The 16,959-nt window shown below is 35.6% G+C and overlaps 1 protein-coding gene across 2 annotated transcripts in view; it reads right to left on the bottom strand.

Moving 5' to 3' along the window:
- Window positions 1-16,959, bottom strand: part of LOC146000476 (uncharacterized) — a 234,248-nt gene that overhangs the window by 14,636 nt on the left and 202,653 nt on the right. Inside the window, exon 5 of one of the 2 annotated variants that reach the window (XM_083138147.1) lies at window positions 878-9,501. The exons of the other annotated variant lie outside the window; for it this stretch is intronic. Coding sequence (XP_082994273.1) covers window positions 2,799-9,501 — 6,703 coding nt within the window. The 3' untranslated portion in view covers window positions 878-2,798. Of the gene's footprint in view, window positions 1-877; window positions 9,502-16,959 lie in introns of those variants that run through there. 2 annotated transcript variants of the gene reach the window in all.

Genomic DNA, 16,959 nt, shown 5'->3' with positions numbered 1-16,959 from the left:
ATGAATTTGGTCCATGGGCGACAAGTTCTACGAACACATAAACAATAAATTATGTATGATTACATAATTCTTGAATATTCTCATTGCCACTGGAAGTAAATTTATAAAAAATTGAGAAAAAAAAACCTTACTAATCCTCACATTTCAACACAATCTTCCTCAGGCAATCCCAGGCATTATACACTCCTCACAAAAAGTTTGGAATATTGTTAAATGAGGCATAGCCTTGGAATGCAACAACACATGATATCTGTCTGTCTGCTGGACGTTCTTGTGTTTTCGCCAACATATGCCACCGTGCCTATCATCTATTGCCTACTAAAACAATATTCCGAACTTCTTGTGTTCAGTGTATATGTTAATGAATGGTTAAAGAGAGGGGATAAAATTAGAAGAAAGATCACAGGGTGACCATGGAATGAGGTCTTGCAGTCTCGTTTACCACTCAAAGCAGTAAAACCACCAAGATCTCATATCATGGTATGCTAAGGTTCTATGTTCAGGACAATCCTACCTTCTCGTTTCATCCTCCATCTTAAAACATTTTTTTAAAAAAATGTTTTTCCAGAAACACAGAAACCTTAGACAGAAATGAAGATTAGCACTTTCGATTTCTATAAGCAGGAAAGTGATGCTTAGCGTATAGATTTATATTCCCCAAGTCTTCCTTGGGTTTGTGTAGGTCTCATAATGCATATCAATTTATATTCACTCTGTTACTGCATGAGAGGAGGATGAACGTGCCTATTGCTTGTTTTGGGTCATAAATCTTCTTTTTTAAGTAAAAAGAAAATAAATTTGGGTCTCCATTGTAAATACTACAATAATTGAGGTTAGGAAAATTAATCAAATCTTTATTGATCAAGATTTAGGCATATACACGTAAGGGGTTTACAATCTTGCATCCATTACAAAAATATTTTTTTATCAAATGGGTTAAAATAGATACAGTAGTATTATGGAAGAAATAATATATGGAACGTTAAAATCTAAAGCAATATATAGTAATAAAAAATCCCCATACTTGTACACTTTGGGTATCGTAACATTTTAACCTTGAATGCTTTAAAACATAGCAATTTCTTTTATTTTTCTATGAAGGTCTATGAAGAGGTTTACTTGGGTTACCAACCAAGTGAGTGTGAAAAATATCCAAAGCTGAGGATGGAAAATTTTGCCATTTTCTCCAGAACTCAGTTGGTTTTTAACCCAAAGGAATCCCTTCCCAAATTACTCGTACTTCAAATTTCTGTTATTGGGGATACAATACAAAATCACTTTTATAAATGAATTTAAGCACATGCATACTAAAAATCACATCAATAACCTTGAAAACAAAATGGCCACTTTAAAATAGTTGCTCATATTGATATGTGGAACAAAGGTTACATTGAAAAATGGAAGGGAGATAGATATATGAGTTTACCAGGCAGAACTAAAGGAAAATTTCTGTTTATTTTTACGTCACTGAAATTTTAACTTAGAAAGTCAACACCTAGGAGATAAAATTTATATGTTCTGACACATGTCATGACTAGATTGCAACTATTAAGATCACATTCATAAACAATGACAGTAGTGATACAGGAGTACTTTTCGCAGTTGAACACTAACGCAGCTGCTAATCTAACTTGTATGGTTATATGAACTGAATGTAATTAACCACAGCTAGATTACAATACAGTAATAATAATAAATGAAGATATCAGAAAACTAAGAGAGAGCAGAAAAACACAAAAATAATAGGCACTTTAGTAAATCCAAAAAAAAAAACATTACAACAAATGTAACGGGTGATTTACCTCCACACAAGGACAAGTTTCTTTTAAGATTTATGAAAAACATTAACTGATAACATTCTTCACAAGAAGCATACAATAAATTTTCGATGCCTTATTATAATATGGAAATAAACACTAAAGACTCTAATACTTGGAAGAATTATCTTAATAGTGTTTAGGAACATATTCAAAGCGGAAGCCTAATAACAATATGAAAATAAAAAAATAAAATTGTCATCTTAAAAGCTTGTATACTGGATATTAGAAAAATCTAAAATAATATGGCAAATATAACTACGAAAGTAGTTTTTATTCTTGCTGCAATGCTTCATCTCTTGTCCAGAATATTTTCAAGATACTACTACCACATGTGAGAACTCTTTCTCTCTATACTATACTACACACACTATGAAAGTTGTGGGGATCCAGATGAATTTGCAGCAAGTATATTAAAAAAAACAACTTTAATAGTAACATTTACTACACTGTATTGGTAAATATAATGAGTGTACTATTATGCAGTACTCAGTCTATATTAGAAACTTCCTTGTAAGACCCACAAATTTAAAATATTTTATACTTTTTTTACAAAAGCAACGACATACATAGAAAAGAGATCCTTCCATAATCTGTAAAATGGCTCAACTGCACTAATCAGAAAACTGACTTTTCTTTCCTTCCACTGAAGCACTTATAAGTGGAAAGTTTTATCTGTGTATTTCAGTAAATTACATGAATCTTTTCCATTTAACCTACACTAAACAACTGTTGGCATGTAAATATGCACTTCAATATTTGTAAAAATGACAATTTATGCATGAAAACCCTGTACAATTGACCTCACATAATGAGTCACAGGCAACCTCCACATGATTCTTCTTAGAAATGAAGATGGTTGGACAATTCTTGAGTCACATTTGAAAGTTTTATGTTAATTCTCCTCAATATTGCACGGTTCGAACAGAGAGAGTGGATTCTTTAGTGGTTCCTAATGATGGTTTTTTCTTTGTTTCCATTTTAACTGGTATCACACGCTTCAGGTGTTTCTTTGTCTGCTCCCATAACTGAAGAAATATCTTCATTGCCTTCTGCTTTCATTTCACAGGCTTCTTGAATGTCTGTTGATGAGTTGTTTGAAAGTTCAGTTTGATGAGTACCACGTGTTACAGATTTCTCACTATCACTCTTTTCTCGTATCTCCGTATTTTCCTTTTCATAGTCTAGTGCACTCTCAATTTCTAGATATTCCTTGCCACTTAATTCGGCAATTGAAGAACTAGTTTTGTCTGGAACTGTCACAGGTTTATGAACTTTTTGCATGTGCATTCTGAACATAGTATACACCACAAATGTTTTATGACATATACTGCATGTGTAATTCTTCTTTCTGGTATGGGTATATTTATGTTTTAATGAGGAAGAAATATCCATAAATTTCATGCCACATCTTCCACAAGAAAAATGTTTTGCAAAGCCTCCATGATTTTCCTGTATTTGAACATTTGATGATGGCTCTTTTGCACATGAAGATTTCTCTAAGGGTTTATCCTTTCTAACCGTGCTGGTACCTACACCAGATACACTCCCGTGAAATAGTTGTACATGCATGTGATGTATTGCATGCTGGTGAAAAACTTTCTTGCAAATATTGCACAAAAGATCAATTCTTTTAAGATTATGTTTAACTGACATTAACCCTGTGTTCCTGTTTTCTATGAGTTTCTTCGTGGATGTTGCCTGTTGATCAGAAAACACTTTCTGTGTTGACAAATTCAATTCTTTAATCTTCACATTACAGCTATCAGTTTCTTCTGTTTGTTTAGTCTTCTTCAGCATGACTGTGTGTTCACTATCACCTTCCACTTTTGCTACATACGACTTTGAAATGGTCACTGACTTATCATCTCCAACAATTGCTGCATCTGAAATCCCAATTTCTTCCATTCTGATGTCTTTCGTAAATGAGTAATTTGTTCCAATTCCTGTATCTGAATTATCAGACAAAGTCAGTTCTTTAACCTTCACATTATTGCTGTCAGTTTCTTCTGTTTGTTTTTCTAACAAGTTACCATTAGTCTTCTTCAGCATGACTATCTGCTCACTATCAATTTCCGCTTTTGCTACATACAGCATTGAAATGGTCATTGACTTATCACCTCCAACAATTGCTGTGTCTGTAACCCCAATTTCTTCCATTCTCATTTCTTTCGTAAATGAATCATCTGTTCCAACAATTCCTGTATCTAAATTATCAGACAAATTCAGTTCTTTAACATTCACATTATTACTGTCGGTTTCTTCTGTTTGTTTTTCTAACAAGTTACCATTACTCATCTTCAGCATGACTGTGTGTTCACTATCACCTTCCGCTTTTGCTTCATATGGCTTTGAAATGGTCATTGACTTATCACCTCCAACAATTGCTGTATCTGAAACTCCGATTTCTTCCATTCTGATTTCTGTTGTAAATGAGTCATTTGTTCCAACAATTCTTGTATCTGAAGTCCCACTTTCTTCAATTTTTTCTTTTACAAATGAATCATCAGTTTCGACAATTGTTGTATCTGAAGTACCCATTTCTTCCATTTTATCATTTACAAATGAATCATCAGTTTCGACAATTGTTGTGTCTGAATTACCAGTTTCTTCCAATTTGACTCCTTTTACAAATGAATCATCAGTTTCGACAATTGTATCTGAAGTACCAGTTTCTTCCACTTTGATTTCTTGCACAAATAAATCACCAGTTTCAACAATTCCTGCACATGAAATACCAGTTTGTTCCATTTTGATTTCTTTCAAAAACAAATCATCAGTTTCAACAATTTCTGCATCTGAAGTACCAGTTTCTTCCATTTTGATTTCTTTTACAAATGAATCATTGTTTTGAACAACTGTATCTGGAACTCCAATTTCTTCCATAGTGCTTTCCTTTGCAAGTGAATATTTGATTTGGTTGGTTTCATTTGCTTCCACATTTATGTGAGACTCACAGTGAAAGTCATAATCATTCTGAGACTCGAACGATTTTGCACACATGCTACATACATATTTTGAAGCAGTTGTACTCGGAACCGTGCTATCAGTTTGTAGTGGTAACAATGGAATACTGCTCTGAGACACTTCATCATGATGTGGGCATGATTTGGAATGGAGTTCCTTCACAGTGCTGGATCTGGTTCCATGTGCATCAACCAAGTGCATGCAAAATTGATCACACTTCACAAAACTCTCATTACACAAAGTACATGAATGTTTATTTCCTCTTGCATGTTTGGCATCATGTATTTTCACCTCACTTTCATCAGAAAACCTCTTCCCACATTTTTCACATGCATATTTCTTTGTTTCATGCTCTTTATAATGCCGCTTAAGTGTAGTGCATAGAAGTGATGAAAAAATGCATTTCTCGCACTTGAATAATTTCCTAGAAAGATTTTCACTCTTTATCTCATCTTTTGAAATTTCCTGAGAAGACTGTTTTCTGGAAGCAACTTTGTGAATTATGTTTAAGTGGTGGGAGATGGTGTTATAGTTCCGAAAAATTTGATCACAAATACAACACTGGAATTTCTTTCTTAACACTGTAATAAAATCATCCAAGTTTCGTAGGGATGATATGACACTTGAATCATCTAACTGTTTGTCTGCATGGACACTAGCATGCTCCAAAAGATCATTATGGGAATCACAACAATACTGACATTTATTGCAATGATACTTTTGACTTTGATCCTGAGATTTTCTTTGACTTTCGGATAAAGCCTTACTATTACTTTCTTTTCCTACTGACGTTTCTTCTGCTGTATCTTCAGCATTGACTTTCTCAAATCCTTCAGGGTTTGTTGAACTGTGATCACTAATGGAATCTAGTTTAGAAACTCTTGCTTTCGACTCATGACTTTTTGCATGATTTAACAGAAACTTTTGGTTTTTAAATATTTCTCCACAAATATCACAGAAACAATGTGTAGCTGCTTTCGAAGTGCTAAACTTAGTTTTATGTACTTTGAGCATATGTGCGTAACAGCTGCTGTATGAAATGAAACTCTTCTTGCACATATAGCACGGATATTGTTTTTTCACCACATGGATGGTTTGGTGCTTTACTACATCCCTCTTAGTACGAAATCTTGTCCCACAGGTATTGCAGGGAAATTGCTTTGTTTCGTTGTCCTTGTTATCCAACTTTGCTTTAAGTTTAGTTTTCTCAGCTGGTCTATTATCTGCTGCTGAACATGGTGTGTGGTCATCCATTTGGGAAGTGTTACGATGAGCATGGTACATATGTAACTTAACTGCTTGTTGTTTTTTGAAATCTATGTTACATAAACTGCACATAAAACCTTTTGCACTCTGAACAATGAATTGTTCTTGATCAGTATTTCTGGCTGCTAACTTTGTTTCTTTCAAAGTCTTCTTTTTGTCCAAGTCCTGACTGGTTACTGAATATTTAGATGCTGTACTGGCACATAACATAGTTCGTGATGCTTTACTGCTTTTCTTATGTAAATCTTTGACCTTGGCTATGGAATGAACTGTCTTCAAGTGGCGTAAAACATTACTATGAGTATTGAATACCTTGTCACAAATAGAACATGAAAATTCCTTTTCTCCTCTAACTGAAGGCAAATTATGCAACTGTCTAAAACTAGTAGAAATTGGCTTTTTTAAGTGTTCTCGAGAGCAACTCAGTTTTCCTTCACCAGGAATTCCAGCTTGGTTTCCTACCGCTGTCCAATCTGGCATTTTATCTTCATGCGAAAGTAACATGTGTTCACTCAACCCACAAAAATTTCGTGACGTTGCGTGGCAAATACAACACATATATGGTTTTAAAATCTTCTCATGCTTCATCACATGTTTTTCCAGCACATTGAAATCAGAAAAACGTCTCTTGCATTGTGTGCAGCCATAGAATATCTTGGCATGTTTTAGCAGATGTCTATGAAGCACCCTATAAGAGGAAATCTGCTTACTACATACTTTACACATGAGCTTCTGAGAACACTTATGATGGAACAAAGTAGTCTTGTTTGAGAACACCAAATGACAAAATTCACAACTGAAAGATTTGTTTCGTACTTCATAAACTTCGCTCCTGTGGGCAATAAAGATGTGATATTTTAAACCACCTATACTCACATAGGCTGACATACAAGCAAAACACACATATGGTTTTGGTATATTTTGATGCATTTTTATGTGGTCCCGTAAAGTTTCCACATTATGAAAATATTCCTTGCACTCAGCACAGACATACCTCATTTTACTACTATGATTCATCATATGATACTGCAGAAGTCTATAGCTATTGGCTTCCTTGTTGCATAATCTACATGCAAGATTAGAAGAACAGGAGTGGCACAGCAAGGTACTGCTATGAGAGAATTCCTTGGAGCAATATTCACATTTCAGATAGTTATCTTTAACTTTTTCAATTCTTGCTCCTGGAGACACTTTTTCATCATTTGCTCGTGGTGAGACATGACTTCCCTTAGTTTGTACTGTGGGCTTTGTGATGCTCCTTTTGGAAATGCTCATAGGCGATTGTTCAGTGTGTGTTTCTTCTGAGATCTCATTCTTATGGGACAACATTACATGCCCTTTCAAGTTCCAGACATTCACATACACTGAACTGCACACAAAGCACATATACTTTTTCTTAACACTTTGATGAGTTTTCAAGTGACCGTGTAATTTTTTCAAATCAGAGAAATGCTTCTTACATTTAGGACAAACGTATCTCATTCTACTATTATGATCAAGACTATGATGTTTTAGGTACGCATAGGTTTTGAAATTCTTTTTACACAATTCACACTCCATTTTCTGAGAACATTTGTGGTCATATAATATTTGTTTGGAAGAGAATTTTTTCTGGCAATACTCACACTTGAAGGCCTCTTCTGTCGCTGACAAAAGTTCTTCAGTTGCTTCGTTGCTTGATTCACAGCGTGAACGCTTAGGCATATGTTCCTGTGACAATTTCTCTGCTGGTCTCTTTTTTGATTTCCTTCTTGAATCATTTTCAGACTGCTTGTTTTCACTTAATACATCAGCATGTACTACCAACATGTGTTTTTGTAGGTTGAAACAAGTACATTGCACCGAACCACACACACAGCACAAGTATGGCTTTGGAATATTTTCATGTTCTTTTACGTGTCTTTTAGCTTCCTGAGCAGATGAAAAATACTGCTTGCACTTAGCACATCCATATGACATATTAGCGTTGTGGCTCAGAGAATGGTGTTGCAGTAGTGAGTAGGAATTCACTGTTTCCTTACAAATATTGCACTCGAGAATCTGAGAACATGCATGTTTGTACAAAGCAGACCTGCTCATAAACGGTTTATTGCAGTAATTACACTGGAAGCTGGCTTTCAATCCCACAGATAAAGGATTAGTATTTGTTTCACCTTGATTTGCTTCATAATTTTGAGCACTTGGATGTTTCAACACCACATCAGGCATCTGATCTGAAGCATCACATGTAAATGGATTTCCATATTGCAATATGGATGGGCCTACTTTATAAAGTCCAACCTCATGTGCATGAAGCATGTGAGCTTGTATGTTGTAGACATTCGAGAATGTCTCATTGCAAACGGAACACATGTAAGGTTCCAAAATGTTCCTGTGACACTTTGAGTGTTCCTCCAATTCTAATGCTTTAGGAAAATGCCTTTCACACTCACTGCAACAATATGAAATCAGTATTTCGTGACTGAGGATATGTTGCTTCAGGAACCCATAGGAACCGAACTTCTTTTCACATATGTAGCATAGAAGTTCACAAGAGCAACTGTGAATAAACAAAGTACTCTTGTTTGGGAACATTCCATTACAAAATTCACATTTATAGGAGAGTGTGTGTGCTGTTACTTCCCCAGTTTCTTTACTTGGTTCATAGCTGCTAGATGATGGGGTGACACTAACTTCCAGATTCTCCTCCAATTTTGGCTTAATTATCTCATCAGAATTCTGTCTGGCTGCAATCTCCGATTTTACAAACTTGGAGTCTTCATCTCTATGCTTCGGCCTACGCAGATCATCTTCATGGCTGACCATTATGTGTTTTTGCAAGCTACTAATTGTTGTAAATTTGGAAGGGCAAATTGAACATCCATAAGGTCGCGAGGCATCAATATGCTCTTCTACATGTTCCTGCAGTTCATGTATCTTCTGAAATGGCTTACAACATTTGCCACAGCTAATGAAATGGCCCGTGACATGTTCTTTCAGCCAACCATAACTACTAAAAATTTTGTTGCACAGATGACATGTCAGCCTCTCCACACATTTATGCTCGTAGAGGGATCTCACGGAGTCGAATGTGATGTTGCAAAATTCGCACATGGAGCTCTCCTTCTGAGACATTTGCCTTGATTGCAAACTAGCATTTGTACCTAGCTTCTGATTCAGCTTCACTTGAGGCGAAGACAATGATTGATCTCTGGGAGATAGGTTTGAGTATTTTCCCACATGTGTTGTTTGTGATGTTTTTACTTCATTTGGTTTTGTGATTCTGCAGTATTCAATTTCGATCTCATTGTCACTTGAAGTGCTATCAGGTGATGTCTCATTGGGCTTACTTGTTGGTGCACCTACTTGTAAGGGACTGTCATTTTCTGGTTCCTGGTTGATTTCTTGCTTTTTTACTTCCACACTGGTCACACGTTTTATAAGTTTTCTTGACAGCTTAGAAGCACCACAGCTGAAAATAGAAAAAGGGGGCAATATTTTAAATGTTTAATCATTATAACCAGTGTAATACAAAGATATCGGCTGATTATAAAATGTAGGAGCAACACAAAATAAAATGAAAATAATAATAAAATATTAATTGAATTTGCACACGGCTCTCACTGATCATTGGTTTCAGGATAGTGCACTATTCTTGTTGCTTCAGTTTTGGAAGTTTGCATTTTTGTTCAGAGGTTCAAGGTAATCATGTAACATAACATTGTCACCTTGTTATCAAGGGGTCTCAGGTTTAATAGCGAGCGGAGGCACATAGTGGTTCGGACCCCACTTTAAACTGTAGGTCCAGTCCCAATTAGCCTATCTGTGCATAAAACTGGACTTAAAAACTCTATCATGCTGGGCCCCTGTAGCAGAGAGGTTAGCGCATCACTCTACGATGCCAGGGATCCTGGGTTCGAATCCCAGCCTGGGCATGGATGTTTGTGAGTGTCCATTCAAGCCAAAAGTGGCACAAAAAGCGAGGTAAAATTAAGCAAATCAATCAGTCAATCAATCAACACAATCAGGTAACAGTTCTTCCCTCCGAGTACTGCTTAAAAGCAAGGGGAGGGGGAGAACCAGGGTCTTGGAAAATTGTTACTTGTAATGCCCATGCCAGTTATATCAATTGTAACTACTGTGCTCATAAAATATTACTTTCTCAATAATGCAACTGAACACATTAAATGATCATGGGGAAAAAAGTGTGGTGAAATCTGTGAGAACTAAAAATCCAGGAAATACAAGATGTGCATTATTTTGCAACTTAGTATGGATTCAAAATGTATTTAGCATGTTACAAGTTGAACTTAAACGCAATTTTGGACAACAATTAAAGTTTTATAGAGTTACGGGGTCCATAGAAGCTATGCAAGCTATACCTTTTACAGGAAACGTCATTAATTGATATTGGACTGTAGAAATAGTTCCAAGAAGTTACTTTCAATACAAGTGTTCTTACATGAACATGGCGGAAGTATTGTGCTAGGCCTTACTCATACAGCTCTCATCATCTCAGTAATATTCCACTAACGTAAGGATGACCCAGCTCCATCACAGGTGCCAAATTGTGATGTATCCACAACTTGTATGCTGTACGTGTACGACAACTTACTACTCTGTACAACATACGATGCTTCCTTATGATAGTCTTATGTAGACAAGGCTGTTGCTTACAATTGTATAAAAATCAAAATTATTAAGTTCCTTTCCATAAACAAAATAAAGACAGAATATAACATGTGCTACACTGCACTATTGACCAGTTCTGATCCTTAGAAGTGGAATATAAAAAAGCTGTGAATCTAGGTTCATATCAATTACTAGAGACTAGATGAATATTTCAGATGATTTCGATACTTGTAGCATTAAAAAAGGGGGGGGGAGGTTAAATTCAAGAATCCTCTGAGTAGAGATCATTAAACTGATATTCAACATACCGTACAGAAACATATTCGCAGGAAAGTCCTATTTAAAGCAGTAATTCAGCCAAATAACACCACTTAACTACACATACACAGCCTCCTTCGTTGGAAAGTCTCTATTCATAAAGAAACGTAAATTTGTTTTTGAGTGCACATAAAGTCTCAAACAATTCATCCAGTTTTAGTTACGTAATAAACAGAAGATGTCCTGCCAGATGCACAAAATTCAGGTATCTTTGGAATTATTATCATGATTTTTTTACTGATATTATACCACTTAGTCACCTCAATTACAAACAGTACACTGCACATCCACTTTTTACACAATATAGTTTAGCTTTTTACTATCAACGTATGGTCACATGCTAAAATTTCAATAATTCTTTACATTCCTTTTCTGCAGAAAAGCCAGGTAATGGTACACTCCTGTTCACAAAGTGAACGCACAAGGTAATACAAGAGTGTTTCTCAAAGAACCAACTAACAACAATGCTTATTCATGTTTGGGGAATAAAAGATGCGGTTGTTTAATAAATACACATAAACGAGATTACTAACTTTATCCTTCAGACTTACTTTTAAAGGTTCTATTAAAGCAACAGGAACCAGAGGCCAGCCCAGCAGTGAAGCAACAAGTGGAAGGTGGCTGGGGGCACCGGAATTAATGGATCCTTTAAAAGTTGGTCTCACAGATAAAGTTGGTAACTTGTTTACATGTATTTATATAACAATGATTTACTTCTGACTCTACTACAAGCTAATTAAAAATAGCACAGGTTGAAATGTATATCTGGTTTCCCTTGAATAAAAAATAAAATTTCAGATCAACAAACAGTGACGGAAGGCTTTCATATTTCAGCCCCAAATCATGTTTTATAATTGGGCATATCTATTGTCTAGTGCTTAAAATTATACTTATTCTACCCCCATAATTCGAGAGAGCACCTCTTTTCTCCATGGTACCCTGGAGTACCGGATTTGTAGTAAAATCACAGTCTGTCGTAGGTTCGATTCTCACCACCAGCAAAAGAAATTTCACCTGACGACGAGAGAAGAGGTGCTCTCTTGAAATGTAATGTTAGAATAAGTATAGTTTAAGAACTAGGCAGTGGATAATGTCCAAATAACATTGCATGCTAATGTAGAACCATTGTCACTAGCATTCAGAGAATGTTTTATAATCCCAAAAAATTATGGTTGTCATCACTTACACTTTAAAATTCTAATTTTGTAAAGCACAACTATTATAACTTACTGCAACTGCAATGTAATCTCTGAGGCTATGCAATTGGACACATTAAAAAATTAAAAGAAAAGCAAAACAACCCCTGCCAAAACACAAATATTCCACTGCCTTCCAACCTGGTACAGGATTCAGTTTCTCGAATTTACTCCCCCCCCCACAATCTTTATTCTTTTGGCGAATCACAACAATGATGAAGGAACACTCATGCATAACACTCATAGATAGAACTTTGAACCTAGAAACTTCAGTAGTCAGTCCAAAAGTTGACCAATTAATGTGCTTGGTCACTGAGCCTGCAGAGGTGGTGAAGGTGATGAATCAAAATGTCAACTGCTCTGGTACTTCATATGATTCTTATCTGTTCTGTACGCAGTAGTACAGAATATCACAATGATTCCCTTCCAAATAAGGGTGAATAAACTGGATGTACATACATTCTGCTAATATCTTAAATAATACACTGTCTTTAAGTGCAGGTAAAATTACCTAAAATATGTTTGCTTACGTCAGTGATCTGCTACAGGAAGGAAAACTTCAACATGCCATCTCTGTTGTTCTTAAGAAGAGTGCCAATGGTATTTAACGCTATTGCTGCTCCATTAGTGTCATGCATACTGGTGAATTCTAGAAATTGCTGCAATAACCATCTACTTTTTCTCTTTCACATCACTCTGTTCAGCAATGAACCAATGATACTACAAGGTGGCCACTCTAGGACCATGATAAAATTCAAGCATAATTCCTGGTTTTCAAGGCAAACTTTCTTACCATCTTAAATGGTCTGTGCGATTCCGGTGTTTCCAAAAATCCTAATTCAATTCAATTGAGTAATATATACCTAGTCTTACCATAAATACTGTCCCAAAGTTGTAAGTAAATGGACACAAAATGGTGAGAGATATTGTAATATCAGAATAACATGAGGTGTATGGATGCATTATGAACCAAAATCACAAATAATTATTCGAAATGGCCACCTTTAGCACTGACACACTTCTGAAGTCTTCGTGGCCACTCATCAATGGAATTACGCAACACATCGACTGGAAAATGAGCAACTGCCTTCAGAAGAGACCGGCCGCTTTAAACTTTCAATATTGGGATGTCTCTTCTTCCAAGCCATCTCCTGAAGCTTGGACCACAATTTGTAGTCCAAAGGGTATAGGTCCGGACTTGCAGAAGGCCAATCTGAAGTGGAAATGAAGTCTGGAACATTTGCTATGAGGGCACGCTCCATTTCTGTGAAAAAGGGGTAAAAACATCAGCCAAAGTGTACCAGCAGACAGTGCTTGAGAAACTAAGCAAGAATCTTACCGACACCATCTTCCATGGAGAGAACTTGAGCTTCCAGCAGGACTCAGCCCCAGCACACAAAGCACGCACCACCAGCAGTGGTTGGATGCAAATGTTCCTGACTTCATTTCCACGTCAGATTGGCCCTCTGCCAGTCCAGATTTAAACCCTTTGGACTACAAATTGTGGTCCAAGCTTCAGGAGATGGCTTGCAAGAAGATACATCCAAATATTGACAGTTTAAAGCGGTCTCTTCAGAAGGCCGCTGCGGAGTTTCCATTTGATGTGTTGCGTAATTCCATTGATGAGTGGCCACGAAGATTTCAGAAGTGTGTCAGTGCTAAAGGTGGCCATTTCGAATAATTATTTGTGATTTTGGTTCATAATGCATCCATGCATCTCATGTTATTCTGATATTACAATATCTTTCACCATTTTGTGTCTATTTACTTACAACTTTGGGACAGTATTTATGGTAAGACTAGGTATATATATATAATTTAAGGTGCGGAGTTTACATTTGCCATTTTACATATTCAGACTAGAAATACATCTAAGAACACAAGTAACAAATGTTACGGGATATAATAATCTACGAAAAAATGTTATTTGTAAAAGAATTTCAAATTTACCTAATCAACTTAAAGAAATCAACTTCAAGATATTTTATCTTGTTATAATCTTCCGTCTGTCAGATACAATTGTAGATTGTTCTGCCAAGGACAATAACAAAGCAAACACATTGAGAGAATTCTCTTTTATTTTATTTTGATTTTCCTTCCTCGATAAAAATAAAAGCTAAACTGTGAAAAACTTGCCACACATGTATGTATAAATTCAATGAAATTGAGATCTTTAAAAAGTTGAAATTCTTCACGTCAATGGAGAAAATTCAAGCAGAATTCATGCATAATTCTCGGTGAGTAGTCACCCTGTACTAATATTTCAGTATAATATCCACTGATTTTGAATTAAGGTTTGTCTGGACCTTTAGCCAATGCCAGGGCAGATGTTTTAGAATCTTTCCTCCTTTTAAAACAACCACTATGATAGTCCAAAATCTGAAAAAAATACTTGTGCTTAGAATTTTTTTTAGAGCATTCATGTGGTTTGCTTTCGATATTATCTAGATATTCTCAACAGTTCCGTGGTTATGTAAGCCTATTAAACTATTGAAATCTAGACAAGAGTGAAAGCAAACCACAGGAAGATACACGTGAATGTTCTAGAAGTACGTATTTTTTTCAGATGTTGGAGTATCATAGTGGTTGTTTTAAAAGAAGGAAAAATTCAAAAATATTTGCCCTGGCATTGGCCAAAGGTTCAACTGAGCCTTTCATTTTGCTGCACCTTCAGAATGGCCACACAACCTGAACAATCATCGCTTTACTATTCTATGAAAAAATGAAATCATGCTTCTATTATTGCCGCGTTTCAAGTGGCTTCTTCTTACAGCCATACACAATTTTACACACGACATTTGTAACTATTAACCGATTAAATAAAACTGCATCACTAGGTAAAATATATGCAAACATATATTCATTTTAATATAAAAATACAAAACATCTCTCTTCATTGAGTTTGTTTTGTGCACAGAAAGACTAATTTGAAGTGGGATCTGAACCACTATGTGCCACCAGAATGATAAGAATTTCACCTATGGACTCATGTAGACCAATTACATATTCCATTTCAAGAAAAGCCACCTCTTGTGTTGAAGAATGGATTCACAATCTTGCTGCTATAGATTCTCGAGATGAATCTCTGCCCTGACCATGGGTATACCTTCTGCTAGTACACTGCCATCAATTTCTTTCACTTATTTTACTTCGCTTTTCTAGCTCTTTGATTAATCACAACAACAGGGATGAATGATGTAATGATGAAACAGATAATGGAACAAACACAAAGACACACGTCTTAACCAGAGTTCGAGCCTTGGACTACCGTGTGAATTTTCAATCTTATCATTTAGACAGAAAATCATATTTGACAATTTAAGATGTGATGTCCTTCAAAGTGCACTAGCTCCAAATGTGATAAATCCTCTATTAACAAATGAATAAGGTCATGTTAATCACGGAGGGACAATGGCTTGTTTATCTCACGATGACGAAACAACAGGACAGAAGAGGTGAATTTAACCATTGACAAAAATTCAAAATCTATGTGCTAGTTTGCAATATGCAGATAGGAAAAAAATGTCAGAAACTGAACACACAAAATTGAAATTGTTCTGTCCTTCACGTGGCTGCACATTCAAGTGATACATTCACTTTACCACTAACACGTCATTGCACACAAAAACGTGAAGCGTAAACTTTGTTACGAGCTGGGGTTGATAAGCCAGTTCCTGTGGTGGAGTGGTTAGCACATTGCACTATGATGCCAGGGACCCCTGGTTCAAATCCTGACCTGGGTATGGCTGTTTGTGAGTGTCCATTCATCAATTTCATCATATGATCACTCATCCTCATCTTCAAAATTAGCCAAAAGTGGGACAAAAGTGAAGTAAAATAAAGCAAATCAATTGATCGATCCACATGAAGAACTGCAGAAGCCTGCTTTAAAAATATTTTTTGATAAATAAGCTAACAAGTACACACAATGAGTTTGTGGACTCAATGCTGCTAACTTGATTGCTTGCCTTCTTGTAACTTTTAAACTAGTTTTCACACATCAAGCAAATTTTGCCTTTTTCTAACATGGATTTAGTATGTTATGTTAATATATTAGATAAATTATAGTAATGTAAAAAAATACGAAGGTACAACTTGTGTGACATCACATGGGAAACTTTGTTAACACCACCAGTCCAAAACCACCCTGTGGCTCGTAGTACATAAAAGAAAAGCGAATGAATAAGCAAAGTGTGTATAAAATGATGGAATTTCAAAGGTTATTCAAGAATCTATTATTAGCACTATAAATAAATGACACTTTTGTTTTTGGATACAGAAGTTTTTGAGAATGCTTTTCTCCAATTTTAGGTTTTTTACGTTAGGTAGTTTTTATGTAATCCGTAATCGAGCTAATAGAAAGTTTATTCAGGGTGGCTACAAACAAGCAGAAATAAAATTCCCTGACTTTTCCAGGTTTTCCAGGACAAAATTTACATTTTTCCCTGACAATTACAAACTAAACTAAATCGATGTTTTTGCAAATGGAAATAAGAAACTCATACAGATCCACGTATGGTTTTGCTAAGTACCAATATTATCTCCTATTAAATTGAATTAATTTCTCTATTCTCTATGATTTCAATTCAAACTGCAAAATAGTGAATTTGGAAAATTATTACAATTCACAAGCTAAGGAAGGATTATGAAATTTTGTCATACGCAGTAAGTTTAAAATAAAATACATGATTATTTTTAAAGTTACGACTAAATGAGATAAGAGTGAAGAGTAAATGATTAAGAAATACAATTTGTAATTTATCAGTCTCCTTATACATTCTCGG

Source organism: Lepisma saccharinum, chromosome 16, assembly GCF_977018435.1.
Source record: "Lepisma saccharinum chromosome 16, izLepSacc3.1, whole genome shotgun sequence".
Lineage (NCBI taxonomy): Eukaryota > Metazoa > Arthropoda > Insecta > Zygentoma > Lepismatidae > Lepisma > Lepisma saccharinum.
The sequence above is the reverse complement of the archived record's forward strand: the minus strand, read 5'-3'. Positions and strand labels throughout refer to the sequence as shown.